Source organism: Lotus japonicus, chromosome 4, assembly GCF_012489685.1.
Source record: "Lotus japonicus ecotype B-129 chromosome 4, LjGifu_v1.2".
In the NCBI taxonomy this organism is placed as follows: domain Eukaryota; kingdom Viridiplantae; phylum Streptophyta; class Magnoliopsida; order Fabales; family Fabaceae; genus Lotus; species Lotus japonicus.
Window position 1 is genome coordinate 2247503 of NC_080044.1, and position 18342 is coordinate 2265844.

The 18342-nt window shown below is 38.5% G+C and overlaps 2 protein-coding genes across 2 annotated transcripts; one reads left to right on the forward strand and one right to left on the reverse strand.

The window, feature by feature from the left end:
• Window positions 1–1095: 1095 nt before the first annotated feature.
• LOC130710128 (V-type proton ATPase subunit F) lies at window positions 1096–9173 on the reverse strand. Its single transcript, XM_057559279.1, has 5 exons — window positions 8892–9173; window positions 8325–8394; window positions 8085–8166; window positions 2031–2113; window positions 1096–1489 (listed from the first exon to the last, which is right to left on the reverse strand). The coding sequence occupies exons 2-5, from the start codon at window positions 8385–8387 to the stop codon at window positions 1325–1327; spliced, it is 393 nt and encodes a 130-aa protein (XP_057415262.1). The 5' UTR covers window positions 8388–8394; window positions 8892–9173; the 3' UTR covers window positions 1096–1324.
• Window positions 9174–14498: 5325 nt separating this feature from the next.
• LOC130710721 (uncharacterized) lies at window positions 14499–15101 on the forward strand. The gene has a single exon (XM_057560073.1). It carries the CDS (start codon window positions 14499–14501, stop codon window positions 15099–15101), a length of 603 nt encoding a protein of 200 aa, XP_057416056.1.
• Window positions 15102–18342: the final 3241 nt, after the last annotated feature.

The window sequence follows — 18342 nt, forward strand, 5'->3', positions numbered from 1 at the left end:
TAGTTTGTGATTAAAATAATGGTATAGTGTGTAGTTTGGAAATTTAGCTTCCTCAAGTAATAAAAAAATAGTGAATCTTAGATAAATACAACAATTACAAGACATGAACCACTTTGCACACATTATAATATATCCCTCCACTCCAAGATCATGATCTCATTCGTGCCTCTCTATCCTAGTCAATTTGAAGACTTGGTCTTTTGAGTATTGACGAACTCCACACTATTATAGCTATCTCTATTATTAAGAAATTGATAATTCCCGACATGCTAAAACTTGATTTGGTTGAATATCTCAAATATATTATTCTTCCAAATTCAGGCTTGATTACTTGTTAATAAATCCGATCTAAATGAAAAGTTCTTCCCTATCAGTTGTCTTTGTTGCATTTTATAATGGCTAAAGCTTGGGTAATGGTTGGCTAACCTATCTTTGCGAGAAGTGATTCCTAACTATTACAAACTAGCCAATATTTTGGTGCCAACACATTTTTGCCGTTGCATCCTAAATATCAAAATGTAATGATGTTCTATGTTTTCTAAGGAAGAAGTTACTATTTGAATTCAAATATGAGAGTATTGCTTATATATAACTCTTTTCCCTTTAAATTTTTAAAATGGGGTCCCCCTATTAAGTTGTTATTATGTTGTTTGAACATCTGTTCATACTTTCAATCATAAGTTTTTAATTAAGTTGTTTACCCAAGTACACATTTATTCATTCATGTCAGATTTGATCGAATCCAGGCATCAAGCATAAAAAGCTCCTTTCACCTAGTCTTCCAATGCTGCTTGATAATTAATTACTTCACAGTCCGTTATCTGATCTACTTGTTTACCAATGGATGTTTTCCTGCTCTGACCCTTCTCTTGACCCCTTACTCCCTTGATGTCCAGCCACAATTGCGTACGATCAGAGAAAGAAGTAGCACAACAAACATGTGCCTATAACGGCACTCAACAGAATATTAGCATTACCTTTTAGAGAATGGGATTGCAGGAGATGAGAAACTCTTCATTGGGCATGACAGAGAACACTATACCATAATTATGCCACAACATGCAGAACTTAAAACAGATGGATGGAATGAGTGAGTAATGAAACAAGCACAAATTTCATGCTAATACTTTAGCTGAGGCTGACATTACGCTATAAAACATTTGCCAGTCTTGAAGTTCTATGACAGGATATTTAAATTATCACCAGACAGTACAAATTATTTAAGCTACACAGAACTCATGGATTTTTAGAGAATGTTTTTTACTCATAATGTACAGAGAAAAACGATAAACACCCGAAAAAGCTGCAACTGGAAAGTGAAAATTTAGCGTCTGTCAGATGCCACTGATTCGGCAGAAAAGAGATACTTTACTCGTGAAAGAACTGAATCATGTGCAGGATCATATGGGTGATCTTTCGAAGGGATTTCAAGTATTGCAGGAACAGGCTTGTTATAACTATCAACTAAAAACCTTACCATGTTTGCAACCTGCACAGAGAAAGAAACTATAAGATCTTTGAATAGGGAGGGGGATATGAGGGTCGTAACCCAAGCTCACAAGTAAAAGTTGAATGAGCACATAGGTGTAACAGTAGACTCAACTAACAACTGAACCAAATGTGAGAAACCATATGACTTGTTAACATTTGAACCCACAGGATGATTATCTAAAAAGCAGGGCCGATTTATGATTGAATGGTATTGGAATTGGTATTGGTATGGCCCCCATTGCAATCCAATAAAATTCTAAGACTGGCTAGCATTATTCATTGAGCAATCTTTTCATTCAAAATCTCATATGTAAGATTTGGAAGCTTCAGCAGTGATAAGAAAATATTTCCTCCGGGACTTCAGAAAAACAATAACTTTGATTTCCAGACAAAATATGTGCCTAACCATAATATGTAAGGGTAACTGTGTAAGTAGGAACTAACAAAAGGAACTAGAAAATGGGCCTAGGAAGTAGGCCATTATATATATGAAGATGACAGCCTAAACCATTTTTAAATAGTCACAGAACAGGACTTACATATTGACTAATCAGCACAATTGCAATATCATCCCTTGTTGTGAATTCTTTGAATGCATCCTCGATTTGTTTGACAGTTGTTTCTGAAAATAAAAAACAAGAGATAAAACAAAAACTTAAAATGAAAAATCAATTTGATTTCAAACTGATAAATAAAATAAGCATGAAAATATCATCAAAACTTGACGCTATCAACAGTAAAAGAAAAACAAGGATGCTATCTTGTAAATTTGTGGTAACCCAAGTAACAACAGGGGAGAAGGTAATGCAAAATAACATATGCACAACAAAAGTGAGATATCAAAGTTTCTTAGGAATGTCAATGTCTAGACTATGAAATGTATTCTCTATCCTTTAGCATATATTTAAGATAAGGAACTTGGACTATTTATAAAAACTTTACTTTTCAACATATCCCATTTAGGATGGAGGTACATGCCTCTTCTTATTATGTCTTCAATAAACGATAATAAGCCTTTATTAAGAACATAAAAGAACATAGGGATACTTTAATTGGGTATCTTATCTACCACAGTCTAGACAGTAGTTAAACAAGTAGGAAGGCATTTCATGATATATGTTAGGACCTGCGATCCAGTGGAAGGCCCATTAGCACTACATGGATCAGCTGGGCCTAAGGTGTGGAAGGTATATTCCAGAAAGGGTAGGAAGGTCAATCAGAATTAAGGACCCCACAGTAGAGTTGGTTGTAACCGTCTAGATATTAAGGAATAGAGTGAGAGGTTGAGGGTATCTTTTGATCATTCGAGGAATTAGAATGAATAGGAAGCAATGAGCTTCCTATAGGAGCTGAGCTCTGGTCAGAATCTGGGATTACTACTCCCTCTCTGTATTTTTCCATTTACTTTCAATAAACAATCAACTGCATTTCTTGGTTATTTTGAGTTCTTTCTGTTCATTGTTGAATCCAGATTGTTGGGTTTCCAACAAACTGGTCCGACCTGCCGGATACCCATTCCGAAATCAGTGAATGCCACCGAAGAAGACCAAGCACACCGGTCAGAAGATGGAGGCCAAGGTCGATGCATTGGAGGGTGAGCTCGCGGAGATGCGATCGTCTCTCGCGGCGGTGACCACCGCGGTCAAGGACTTACCTGCAACGCTGGTTGCTATGCTGGAGAAATCGATGGGAAAATCAGTACAGATCGGAGAAGAGAGCGTGAATCAAAGGAACGGAGGAACACCACAACCGATGGGAGCTATACCCAGCGCCGGAGAATCAAGTGGGTTGCAGGGAGATGCATTGCTGGAATTTCGACACTCTGCCAAGAAGGTAGAGCTGCCGATGTTCAACGGAGAGGACCCAGCCGGTTGGATCTCACGAGCTGAGGTCTATTTCCGGGTGCAAGGTACATCACCGGCGGTGAAGGTGAGTCTATCACAGTTGAGCATGGAGGGGCCAACCATCCACTTCTTCAATTCACTACTGGAAGCCGATGCTGCACTGTCGTGGGAGAAGCTTCGTGACGCACTTCTGGAGCGGTACGGTGGCCATGGGGAGGGCGATGTGTACGAACAGCTGACAGAGTTACGTCAGCGTGGGTCGATCGATGAATACATCACCGAGTTCGAGTATTTAACAGCCCAGATCCCTCGTTTGCCTGATAAGCAATTCCAGGGGTATTTCCTTCATGGATTGAAGGAGGAAATTAGGGGAAAAGTTCGAAGCTTGGCGATAATGGAGGGTATGAGTCGATCAAAGCTGTTGATGGCTGCGCGTGTGGTAGAGAAGGAGGTGAAAGGGGATAGTGGATCGGGTTATTCTCGGGGATCCAGAGGGAACGGACCGGGTTTTCAGGCCGGAGCGAACGGGTCAAGTAAACAGAGAGGGAGTGACTGGATCTGGGTACGTGGGGCAAAAGACAATGGGGCCGCAGTAACAAAAACTGGACAAAATGGGCCAAGGGTTGAACAGCAGGCCCAAGGTGAAACGCGTCGTGTTGGGCCAAGGGATCGTGGTTTTTCTCACCTCACTTACCAAGAACTGCTGGACCGTAAGCAAAAAGGGAAATGTTTCAAATGCGGTGGGCCTTACCATCCCATGCATCAGTGCCCCGATAAGCAGCTCCGCGTGCTTATTGTTGAAGACGGCGACGATGATGCAGAAGATAGCAAGCTTTTGGCAATGGAGATGGAAGAACAAGAAGGGGATCTGGAAGGAGAGCTGAGCATAATGGGCTTGTTCAACCTCTCTCACGAGCCCGATGCCAATCCTCAAACCATGAAGCTCCAAGGAAAGATTCATGGGGTTCCGGTGCTAGTACTAGTGGACAGTGGGGCCACACACAACTTCATCGAGCAAAAATTAGTTCAGAGGATGGGATGGGAAACCGAAGACACTCCCAAGATGTCGATCAAGCTCGGGGATGGATATCGAACACACACCCAGGGCAGGAGCAAATTGGTGAAGTTGGAGCTCGGGTCATACTCACTCAAATGCACTCCATATCTCTTCGAGTTAGGAGGACCGGATCTCGTGCTGGGGATTGAGTGGTTGAAGACTCTAGGAGATACCTTAATCAATTGGAGCAAACGCTCAATGAAGTTCTGGGATGGAACACAGTGGGTCACGCTACTAGGAATCGAAGCAGGGCAAGAAGCTCCAGTAGCCCTTCAAAGCATTGTCAGGAGAGTCCCTAGAACTGAACAAGGGGAATTGCGGACAGTGGGGAATTGCAGAATTGAACAACCAGAAGAGCCAATTCTGCCAGTAGCCTTACACACAGAGTTGAAGTGTGTCTTGGAACGGTACGCTGACATATTCACTGAACGGGTTGGTTTACCACCCAGTAGAGGGAAAGAGCATTGTATCAATATCAGGGAAGGACATGGACCAATTAGTGTGCGACCATACCGATATCCATACCTGCACAAGAATGAAATCGAGAAGCAAGTGAAGGAGATGTTAGAATCTGGGATCATACGCAACAGCACCAGTGCATATTCCAGCCCTGTCATTCTTGTCAAGAAGAAGGATCAAACATGGAGAATGTGCGTTGACTACAGGGCCTTGAACAAGGTGACAGTACCTGACAAATTCCCAATACCAGTTATTGAGGAATTGTTAGACGAGTTACATGGGGCAAGCTTCTTCTCAAAGCTTGATTTAAAATCTGGATATCACCAAGTGCGAGTAAAAGCAGAGGATGTACACAAGACCGCTTTCCGCACTCATGAAGGGCATTACGAATTCCTCGTCATGCCATTTGGCTTGATGAACGCCCCGTCAACTTTCCAAAGTCTGATGAACGAAGTTTTCAGGCCCATGCTCCGCAAGTATGTCCTTGTTTTCTTCGACGACATACTCGTATATAGCAAGGATTGGACTACTCACATGGAACATTTGAGCACAGTGCTGGAAACCTTGCGCACACATCAGCTGACCGCAAATAAGAAGAAGTGCCAATTCGCTCGTGACAAGGTGGAGTACTTGGGGCATTTGATCTCAGCACAAGGGGTAGAGGTTGATCCCAGCAAAATAGTGAGCGTGCGTGAGTGGCCAACCCCAAAAACTGTGAAAGGAGTGAGAGGGTTCTTGGGATTGACCGGTTATTACCGGAAATTCATTCGGGATTACGGAAAGGTAGCAAAACCACTCACTGACCTGACAAAGAAAGATGCCTTCTGCTGGAACTCTGATGCACAGCTAGCATTTGACACTCTTAAGGAGAAACTCACCACAGCTCCGGTGTTGACACTTCCTAACTTTGAGAAGGAATTCTTAATCGAATGCGACGCGTCGGGCACGGGATTAGGAGCAATCCTGATGCAGGGAAAGAATCCCATAGCATATTATAGCAAGGCACTTGGGGTGAGAAATTTGGCTAAATCAGCGTATGAGAAGGAGCTGATGGCAATCGCGTTGGCCATACAACATTGGCGGCCTTATCTTCTAGGTAGGAGATTCGTGGTTACTACCGACCAGAAGAGTCTCAAGGAACTACTACAGCAGCGAGTGGCCACAGGAGATCAACAGAATTGGACTGCTAAATTGCTTGGGTATGACTTCGAGATTCGCTACAAGCCAGGAAAATTGAACAGGGGAGCGGATGCTCTTTCACGAATCCAAGAAGGAATGGAGTTGCAGACCCTGCTGTCTTACCCAAGTTGGGATGAACAACGTCAGGTCCAAGAAGAGATCCTTGCTGACCCACACTTACAGCAAGTAATTAAAGAGAAGCAAGAGGACCTAATGTCGCACCCCGAGTTCAGGCTCCAACAGGGTGTTCTGTTCTACAAAGACCGCTTGGTCCTGTCCAAGCACTCTCAAATGATCCCAAAAATGCTCCACGAGTTCCATAACTCTCCCCAGGGAGGGCATTCGGGTTTTTTGCGAACATATCGCAGGTTAGCGGCCAACTTGTACTGGGTGGGAATGAAGAATGTTATTCAGGAATTTGTTCGACGTTGTGACATTTGCCAACGACAAAAGTATCTTGCTACTTCTCCAGGGGGCCTTCTGCAACCTCTTCCGATTCCTGAGCGGATTTGGGAAGACATCTCAATCGATTTTGTCACAGGACTTCCAAAATCGAGGGGCTATGAGGCGATTCTTGTCGTCGTCGACCGCTTGTCAAAATACAGCCATTTCATTCCTCTGAAACACCCTTATACAGCTCGTAGCATTGCAGAAATTTTCACCAAGGAAGTTATACGCTTACATGGAATTCCGTCAACAATCGTAAGCCATCGCGACCCCATATTTATGAGTCACTTCTGGAAAGAGCTTTTCAAGCTCCAAGGGACACAACTGAAGCTCAGTTCAGCGTATCATCCGGAATCGAATGGGCAAACGGAGGTGACCAACCGTTGCCTTGAAACCTACCTTCGGTGTTTTTCCGCTGATCAACCTAAGACCTGGGCTATGTGGATACACTGGGCGGAGTACTGGTTCAACACCACGTACCATTCCGCGACCCAGCTCACCCCATTTGAAGTTGTTTATGGCCGCAAGCCTCCCGCTCTCGCGCGATGGGGATTGGGAGAAACGCGCGTCGCCGCTGTCCAACAGGAGCTGGTTGATCGAGACGAAGCTCTCCGGCAACTTAAAACTCAGCTCTTGCGAGCCCAAACTCGTATGAAGTCGCAGGTGGATGCTAAGCGTGTGGACCGCTCGTTTGCCATTGGGGAGTGGGTCTTCGTTAAGTTAAGAGCCCATCGGCAACAATCGGTGGTGACTCGAGTTCACGCGAAATTGGCTGCTCGATATTATGGGCCGTATCCGGTGATAGAACGCATAGGAGCAGTGGCTTACAAGTTGAAATTGCCAGAAGGTTCCCGAGTTCATCCAGTATTCCACGTCTCTTTGCTTAAGAAAGCGGTAGGGGAGTACACAGAGGAGGAAGAACTTCCTACGCAATTGGAAGGAGAAAGTTCTGATCTGATTGAACCTGACAACATTCTGGCAACGCGTACAGTGCAACAGCAGGGCGCTGAGGTTCACCAAGTGTTGGTGCATTGGAAAGGAAAGCTTGAAGAAGAGGCTACTTGGGAAGACACACTCACAATCAGCAGTCAGTTTCCTGCATTCAACCTTGAGGACAAGGTTGCTGTTTTAGGAGGGGGTGTTGTTAGGACCTGCGATCCAGTGGAAGGCCCATTAGCACTACATGGTTCAGCTGGGCCTAAGGTGTGGAAGGTATATTCCAGAAAGGGTAGGAAGGTCAATCAGAATTAAGGACCCCACAGTAGAGTTGGTTGTAACCGTCTAGATATTAAGGAATAGAGTGAGAGGTTGAGGGTATCTTTTGATCATTCGAGGAATTAGAATGAATAGGAAGCAATGAGCTTCCTATAGGAGCTGAGCTCTGGTCAGAATCTGGGATTACTACTCCCTCTCTGTATTTTTCCATTTACTTTCAATAAACAATCAACTGCATTTCTTGGTTATTTTGAGTTCTTTCTGTTCATTGTTGAATCCAGATTGTTGGGTTTCCAACAATATACACAATTTAAGAATAAATAAAAACATTGTATAGTTTAATACAAACCACGCGCAGAAAAAAGTAAGTGAAATATAGTTCAATGACATACTTGAATCCACAATAAGGTAATTCGTCTTCCGACGTATGTCAACATTTCCCACACCAGCCAGCAGAAAGCCAACTATAGTATCCTGTATTAAATAAAGTAGTTGTCATAAGCCTTTTGAATGTTGTCATTATAAACGCGAGTTGAAAATCTAAAGGGCAATGCACGAGAAACACGCAAATATCTGTTGTTCTACAGTCAGTAACAGTAAGTACTTCAATTACAACATCACTACGCTCTTACCTCATCTGCAATCATGGCGATAAGTGACGATTTGTTGGTAGGAATTTGAACTCTGTTGGCCATTATATATCTGAAGATGACACACAAGCAAAGGGAAACAATCAAAGTCAGAGACCGTTAACTCGCCACAGGTCCTAGGCAGTGAATAGTACTAAACAATAGAACTCATATCACCCATTTATCACTATGAATCAATTTGGCACCCCTTTAAAATTGGGGGTGAAAACCCCAACAAAACTTGTATTTTTTCTTATGCAAAACCAAATTTTACTCCAAACTGACCCTAATTTGAAACTAAAATTCTAACTCAATCAGAGTACTTCTTTTTTATACATCGGAAAAGTAATCAGAGTACTTCTAAATAGGACATGGTCACAATTGATTGAAATTAAGAACCCTAACTTGTCAATTAACACAAGAAAGCAGCAAGAACAATAGATCTATAAATTGAGAAATTGAACGCTTATTCAAACAATCTGGTCGCAATTTTGAAGTAACAAAGTATCAGCATCGAAAGAACTAGATGTAAAATTTCACGATTCAGGGGAAACGACAGATAGAACGCACCAGATCAGAAGAAGGCCGCCGGCGACGGAGGAATTGAGAGGCGTACGGCGGAGTCCGGTTGAATTTGGAGCAGAGCAACTACTACTGTTCTGCTCGATTTGGGTGTAAATCATTAATAAGACTTTGGGTTAAATATATTTCAGGTCCCTGATTTATACATCTGAATTTAAAATGGTCCCTGTAAATTTTTCAGTTATTTTGTCCCTGGCATAATTTGTTTGATTTAATTTTTGTCTGGGAATGGGAGAGGAAGAGGAAGAGGAAGAGGAAAAAGAGAAGAACAAAAATGATTAAAAAGAATTTTACAAGACTAAAACTTATTTAAAAGTTACACTCATCATTTATATTTGCCTATGATTGTCGCGCAAGCTCGTGACTGAGAAAAATATCTCAAAAATAATTTATGAGATCATAAAGACCATTTTAAATCAAACAAAATATAACAGGGACAAAAAAAAAATTAAAAAACAATTACAAGAATCATTTTAGATTCTAGTGTAAGTTAGAGACCCAAAACATATTTAACTTTTTTAAAAAAATCAAGAATTCATTGTGGAATGACATTAGAAATAAAAGATTAAAATTATTTACAAAGCGAATGGCGTGAGTGGTGGTGGTGGTAGTGGCGGTGGAAGGTGGGTGTCACGGGGGTGGTGATGGTGGACGTGGTGGTGGCGATGATGGTAGGGGTGGTGGTGGTGATTGTGGCAGCGACAACGGTGGAAGTGAAGGTAGAGAGACAATATAAATAAGAGCACTCTTAAAGGCTAATAATATTTTTTTGGCTTAATTCCAGTTTGGGTCCCTGATGTTTTAGAAATGTGCGATCTACACCCTCTGTATTTAAAATGTGCGGTCAAGGTCCCACATATTTCTAAAACGTGCTAACGGTATCCTTCCGTTAACTTCCGTCAGTTGACCAAACGGCAGTGAGTTCATTAATTTGACGTGGACTTTCTTTTTAATTAAAAATTTCTTTTCCCCAAAATTTTCCCCCAATTCAACAAACCCCAAAACCTAATTTCACTCTTTAATTTTAACCCCATAACTGAACTAAAAATAAAGAAAATAGAATTATGAATACAAAAAATAAAAAATTAATCAGAGTCTTTTTTTTAAATATTAATTACCATTTATTCATTATTATCATTTTTTTTAGGAATTATCATATTCAACATCGTATTATCATCAATTCATCATCTTCAACATTAATAGAATAAAAAACATCATCTTTTGGCCTGAGACATTCCACAAGGTGTATGCCAGCTACCAGAACAACACCAAAATGGGTAATTAATTGGCTTTATTTTGAATAGTCAATCACAATTCAACCTTACATTACTAATAAAATGAGAGCAAATTTACCAACTTAATCAAAATACCAATTAATCATTTCAGACATAGCTGCAACAAGAACACCCTAGCCGAAACATAGCTGTTACCAGTAGAGAAAGCAAGTAGATGCACTATTCAACCGTACATCAAGGTGGAATGGAAGCTCAAGCCCAGGGCCTCTTTTAAGAGTTTTCAGTCAGAACTTTGTGAAACCCCACCAGAGACGATGGAGGTGCGAAGCTCGGTCTCCACAGCAGCGATGGAGCTCAGACGCAGCCAAACTTCGCCCTGCTCTTTTGTTCCGATCTGAAGCTAAACCCCCTTCTTTCCTCTTCAAACCCAGCAAGCCCAGGAACCCCAACCCCAGATCTGTATTGAAACTCACTTTTGCCCCCAAATCATCTTCAACAACTTAGCGACAGTGAAAACCACCGCCACCACCTCACTCGTCTCCTTCCTTAACCAAAACAACCGCTACCTCCCAAATCAACTACAACAGCGAGCGTCTCTCTTCCTCAACTCCAAGTCTGCGATCGCCGCCTCCCAAATCAATTACAGCCATCACCTCCTTCAACCACAAACCCCAGATCTATGGACAGAGATTGCTTTGTTTCTATTTTTTTGTTAGGTTTCCAGAAGATAAAGATGATGAAAAGGATGTGTTTTTTTTTTTACCATAATTAATATTTTAAAAGAGAGACTGATTAATTTTTATTTTTTAATTACAGCATCATGTCCGGTTATAGGGTTAAAATTAAAGGGTGAAATTAGGTTTTGGGGTTTGTTGATTTGGGGGGAAGATTTTGGGGAAAAAGAAATTTTTAATTAAAAATAAAGTCCACGTCAGATTAATGAACCCACTGCCGTTTGGTCAACTGACGAAAGTTAACGGAAGGGTACCGTTAGCACGTTTTAGAAATATGAGGGACCGTGACCGCACATTTTAAACACGGGGGGTGTAGACCGCACATTTCTGAAACATCAGGGACCCAAACCGGAATTAAGCCAATTTTTTTTTGTTACATAATAACTAGTGTTTTTTTACCCGCGCTTTGCCCGGGGAATATGTATTTCGTATTTGATACGTCTATCAATATCTTGATTATTAAAAATATATTAAACAACATATGAAATAAAAGAGTCTGAAATGCTAATAAAAGTGGACCAAAATATATTAATTATTGATTTTAATTTACAAAAAGAAGAGACATTCTTCTTTTTTGGTTCAAAAGAAGAGATATTCTAAGCAACAGAGAATAGAAATATTCTTGCCCGCACCCCAAGTTGTGAACATTAATTTCGCTACTGCAGTAGTTATCTTTTCATGGTAAAAAAAATGAAATTTGAGATAAATTGGAGAAGCAAATGCAATTATGCTGGATAGTATTGGCAAACAATTTAAGTTTTCAGCATCACCACATCTATTTTTTTTTAAGGAGCGGCTAAAAATCAGATAACCATCCTTGTGTATCGTACAAACAAAAGATGAGAATCAGATAGTATTCAATGTTTAAAGGTCGAGAGCTTAAGAAACAAAACATCAAAACAAAGAATCAAATTGGATTAGTAGATATGTTTGTTTATTAGTTTACTCCAATGTGTCCCAAAAAAATAAATTTTAAATGCCATAAATCAATATATTCTGCAGCAATGAGTCCCAAGTCAGATCGAGTATTATTTATTTGGACGATGAATTCCCCAAACTACATCAAATGCGTGTGTCTCCACTTCATGATTATGAATTCCCGGAACATATGCTATCAATATAAACAAAATAACAGCTCTTTGTACAAAAATTAAATACATGAATTCTAAAGTGAAAAGCACAAACTAAACACAAGTAGTCACTCTCTCCATTTATCAACCACTCAAATGGGCTCCTCATATTATATTAGCAAAAGATTACACTGAGTAAAATAGTGTTACCTTTGTATATAGCACATCAGTGAGGGTAAATTTATCCATAAATTCTCGCAATTTCAATAAACTCAATTATCAATATATAGAATTAGAAGCTGTAGAATATCAATTAACAGCTAAGACTGTAATGTGTGAATGTATGGTGAATTCTTGAATTAAATTCACAAAAAAAATAGATAAGTGTTTTTTTTATAAGCCATTCATTGCATTTAGAGTAGCATATAAGGGGTGCTAACCCAAATTTTGCACGGTTCAGAACTGAATATAAAGGTAATAATGCAGCAGGAATTATATATCATGTCATAGATAGAAACAAAGAAAGGGAAATTTGAGTAGGTTATCAAGCACCAAAGAAAGGATTGCATTGCAGTACCCAACCTTTAGAAGACCCAAAACGAATTAAACTGACCCATTCAGGCCACACGAAGACCCTCACAGTTAAAAAGATCCATTGCCCCCATCCCAACTCACCAATTAAGGAGATTTCAGACATTGAAAAGGATTTCAAAACCCACTCAAAAAATGATGAATGAAATTCATGCACTCTAGTTGTTATCCAATTCCAATATCTGATTTGTACCAATTCTAGCACGCTTTCCACCTCCAATTCTGAACCCCTAAAGATTAGATTATAGCAAAATCTTTGAAGATTACTTTAGTTACCTCAAAATTATTAACGCACGACACAAATCAAAAGTTGCATCTTTCAAAGAAGGGAACCACTTTAATGTCATGGAATCTCCTTTCTCATAACATTCATTGTTCTTAAATATGAGAATCCATACATAAGTTTTTTCCTCATAGATCATAGCACTAACCTGAGCAATATCGTGAGTCTCAAAGGTGATCATCACACCGCTCTGCCATGGGATTAACCACGTCATTACGAATATTTTCTTCAACCTACAAATCAATGAGAAAAAATCACACATGTTATTTAACCCAAAAGTCCTAAAAATGCAGAGAAGCCAAAGACATAGAAGGACTCTGTTGAATATCTGTTAAGATTTAGTTTAATATTAATCTAACAAAGAGATAAAAAGAAACTAAATATATCTAAAAATATCTCTATTTAAATAGATATTATCTCTATTTAAATAGATACTATAATTATTTTTAAATTAAGATAAAATCAAGAAATAAACAACCTAAATCGTAATCAAATTTAAAATTAAAAAATGTAATAAATAAAGATAGATAAAAACTATCAAAATCTAGCAAATCACAATAAAAACTCATAAAATCCTGAATTAATTAAAAATCTGAAAATTCAATAAAAATACCATAAAAATTAATTAATACTCTAAAAATAAATAATAAGATAAATTAATATAAAATCATGAAATAAACAACCTAAATCCTAATGAAATCTAAAATTTAAAAAGGTACTAAATAAATATAGATAAAAACTATCAAAATCTAGCAAATCACAATAAAAACTCATAAAATCCTAAATTAATTAAAAATCCAAAAATTCAATAAAAATACCATAAAAATTAGTTAATACTCTAAAAATAAATCAAAAATAAATTAAGATAAAATCAAGAAATAAACAACCTAAATCCTAATCAAATATAAAATTTAATAATGTATTTTTTTATGAGAGCTAACTTGAGAATGACACGTGGAATTTTTTTTATGAGAATTAACGTGAGAATGACACGTCACTAAGAATTAACGTGAGAATGACACGTCACTAAATCATCCTGAGAATGACACGTCACTAAATCAGACTTTTTTTGAATGTCACATTAATTCATGATTAAACCTAACAGTCATGATTTATTCTTATTTTCTCATATAAGAACACTTTTCTCACCCTTAATGGTTAGCACCCCTTGTTCTATCGTTATTTATTTATTTAATTTGGCCTTAAAAAACATAACTTTAATGGTGGCGAACAAATAAAACCATCATTACATTGCAATAATCGAAAAATAGGATTCAATTAAAATAACTTGTGCCATACCGATTATAAAGTTTGTGGCTACAAACAGGTTTTCTTGTAATAATAGTAATAGTAATAGTAATAATAATAGTAATTATAATAATAATTATTATTATTATTATTATTGCAATGGTCATGGTGATGATGATAATAATAATCATTACTTTATGAGAAATACAATTCTTACAAATAAAGTCAAATTTATTATGTAATACAATCTTATAAGGTGGAAACACTTTTTTTTTTCCGAATGATGACATGATTCACATTTATTTCTAGAAAAATAACTCTAGTTGTGGATTTCAAGGTGATCCTTTGCATTAGGTCTAGTACTGCCTTCGATGCTAGCCACACCAACTTCAGGTACTCTAGTGACGCCACCGGCTACCTCATGCACTTCAGGGATGGACAACCCAGGAGCTCCAGGGATTGGGAAAGGAAATCCGGGAATTTTAGGTAAAGGGAAGGGGAAGGGGAAGGGAAATCCAGGAATTTTAGGTAAGGGGAAGGGGAATGGGAAGGGAAAGGGAAATTCAGGAATTTTAGGTAAGGGGAAGGGGAAGGGGAAGGGAAATTCGGGAATTTTAGGTAAAGGGAAGGGGAAGGGAAATCCAGGAATTTTAGGTAAGGGTAAGGGGAAGGGGAAGGGGAAGGGGAAGGGAAATTCAGGAATTTTAGGTAAGGGGAAAGGGAAGGGAAATCCGGGAATTTTAGGTAACGGGAAGGGGAAGGGAAATCCAGGAATTTTAGGTAAAGTGAAGGGAAAGGGAAAGGGGAAGGGAAATCCAGGAGGTCCAGAAGGTCCAGGTGAGGGAAAGGGAAATCCAGGAATCTTAGGTAAAGGGAAAGGACATGGGAAGGGAAATCCGGGAATTTTAGGAAAGGGGAATGGAAAAGGAAAGGGAAATCCAGGAATTCCAGGTAAGGGAACCGTAGGAGTTTCAGGTACGGGTACTCCAGGCACTTCGGGTATAGGAAATCCAGGAACTCCAGGTAAGGGTGCTTGAGGCACTCCAGGTGCGGGCAATTCAGGAACTCCTGGTAAGGGTGCTTCAACTATTTCATTTTGCTTTTTAACAACTGCAAACATATGAAATATGAAAAAATTAATTGTTGTTTGTGATCAAATTGACATGAAAATTTAATTTAATGAATGATTATCTCTACATATAAGTGTTTATGGTGGAGGACGAATAATTATGCAATTTTGTTATACAAAGGCAAGATGAGTGCATGATTAAGACTAGTATATGAAAATACTAGAGGCAAATCTCCATGAGAATTGAAAACAAAATGCAAACTCACTTTTGGTAGAGATTGAGGGATGATCAACCAAGTCTCTAGCAGCATGTGATGATGATATCAAAACAACCATGGCCAAGAGGCCTATGATGAGTAGTAAGTTTTCCATAGAAACTACTTTCAAAAGTAAAATAAAAACTGGAATCAAATAATGGTTAATTTGATGATGAAAGTTGTGAAATTTACCGGCAAGTTTTCTCTTTATATAGGAGAAAAAACTAGAGAGTGGACAAGATCCCAACACGATATTGAGAATAACTTAAATAATTGGAAATTAATTGATACAAAATGTTTTTATGCTAAGATATTGAAGTAGTATTTAATAATTATTAAGGTTAAAAAGGAATACAACGAAAGTATTTAAAATATTGAATGAATACGATACGATAATGTATGAGCTCCCCTTATTTATAATTGATTATATGGTTAAATATGGTTTTCATCCTTGTACTTTGAGCGAGTTTTGAAAATCGTCTCTCGCAGGCGTAGCTTCTGAAAAACGCCCCCAAACTTAGGGAAATTGTCAGAATTGATTCTTGTCGGAGTGATGGTGCTGACCATCATGCTTATTCGTCACCGCTCTACTTATGTGTCATGGACACATTTAAATGAAAGTGACGTAGACTTTTTAACTAAATTTTATTTTACATGTAGAAAATATATAAATTAAATTATAATTCTTAACTAAAATAAGTAAACAAAAAATCTCTTCAACATCATTTTCATCTTCCTCATCTTCGTAATTGTTTTTGCCTTGCAGTAAAAGTGGGATGAGTGACCTTCTAGGAAGTTTTACCGGGAAGCACATGAGTGAGGAAAAAATGTGCTAGAAAGACTCGTGTTGTTACCGTGAGGCTAGTCGTCAGATCGGGATGTTACAAATGGTATTAGAGCCAACCTATCCCAATACGATGTGGCTCAGGGACAAACTAAGCGGAAGCTGGTGGGCTTGTGACACCCAGAGCCGATGAGGGCAGAGAGTGATTGCCGGTGCAATGAGACACAAAGAAGGAGCGGCTCCTGGCAGGCTTCTAGGTGGAGAGTCAAATGGCTAAACTGATCCTGCACCCAAACAAGAGGTATTCCGAGGTTGTATAGGAATAGGACTATACAATTGAGGAGGACATAAAAGATTTGATTGATACTACTCATGACAACAAGATGCATCTTCTTTTCGGGAGCTCAACTCATAAAAACTCCAAGGTTAAGTGTGCCTTGTAGTAATATTGGGATGATTGACCTTCTAGGAAGTTTTTCCGGAAAGCTCGTTAGTGAGGACAAAACATGTTGGAAAGACTTATGTTGTTATCGTGAGAGTAGTCGTCAGATCAGGATGTTATAATATCACACATGTCCACCATGCTCTTCCCATCTTTGCCTTCAATTTGTATGCTCGATCAGAATCCGAACCATCATGATCGAAGTCTTTTATCTTCCATTCCTATGTCTGGCCCTATAGCTCCAGAAACAATGCCTACACCACGAGGGTCTTCGTCCACCACACCTTACACTAGGTCGCGACTCACAAGCTCGAACCGGATCTACTTCTAGGGTCCCCATATAGGAGAAAGGGAATGGATTAGTGGACTGTGTTGTTTTGGTGTTGGGTAATGGGTTTTGTTTCTATGTTTTTCATATGTGAACATGCATTTGAGATTAAGTTTATGAAGATGATGATTAAGTGTTTGATATGTAATTATTATTGTAATATAATTTTGGGGGCGGGGGAGAAAGTAGGATGAAGATGGAGATGGCTGAAGATGAAGAGTTTTTAATAATTAATAAGTTTTATAAAAAAAATAAAGTAAAAATCCACGCCACCTTTATTTAACATGTGGCCATGACACTTAAGCATAGTGTGACAAATAAGCACGGTGGTCTTTGTCACCACTCCAGCAAGGACCAATCCTGATAAGGGTGCTTTTTTATAAGTTACAGTGATGAGGGACGACTTTCAAAACTCACTCATACTACACAAATGAAATTCATATTTAACCCTTGGTTATAAAATAAACAATATGCATACCTCTTGCATAAAATTTAACTTAGAAGAGTAATGTATACTTTATTGTAAATGTGTCATTCAGATATTTGAACTAAATAAGAAGAAAATATTTTAAAATAAATAATTATTAATACATTAATTGTCACATTATTAAGTAATACTATACAACAACAATAATAGGTAATACTATAAACTATTACTTATAGGTGTCCATACTACCCCATTTGTCTCGATCATAAACTAGGTTATGCGGGTATTAACTATTAAGTAATGCTATAACTATAAAATTTAAAAGTAAAATATAAAAATAAGAGTTACTAAAGATCTTTAACGTTATCATTTTCATCCTGCTTCATCAACTTGAGGATGAAGATGAAGATGGTATTTTTTTTTTCAAGAGGAAAACAGATGAAGATGGGATTCAAGATAATGAATAAATAATTTTTGTGATTCATAATTTTAAATTACAAATTTAATTTGAATTGATAAGTTAAGAGTTACTTTTTAATTTTTTTTATTATTTTAAACATTAATTATTATCTACATTTAATTTTTAATTTAATTTTTAATTAAGAAGACATGGATAAAACCACATCAGCTCTGACATGCCATTTAGTACTCTTGTCGGAACTCCGTCCTCCGGCTATGACCAAAATCAAACTGGTTGCGATCGTGAGGATATTGACCAAACATTTTTATAGGGAGAGACTAAACTTGAATTCTCGTACAAACACAGGGACTAAGTTAATGATTCACCCTTGATTTTATGTAAAATTTCCCACTACCGAGCAAAGGGTAACAAAGGGGGAAGAGTAGCTCTCTCATCGCCTGTGGATAAACCCTAGGTGATTAAGCTCTCCCATCGCCTCCACAGTAGCTTGTGGAAAAACCGGTTCAATTAGATGACCAAGTTAACGGTAGGACTAAATTAAAGTCGAGTT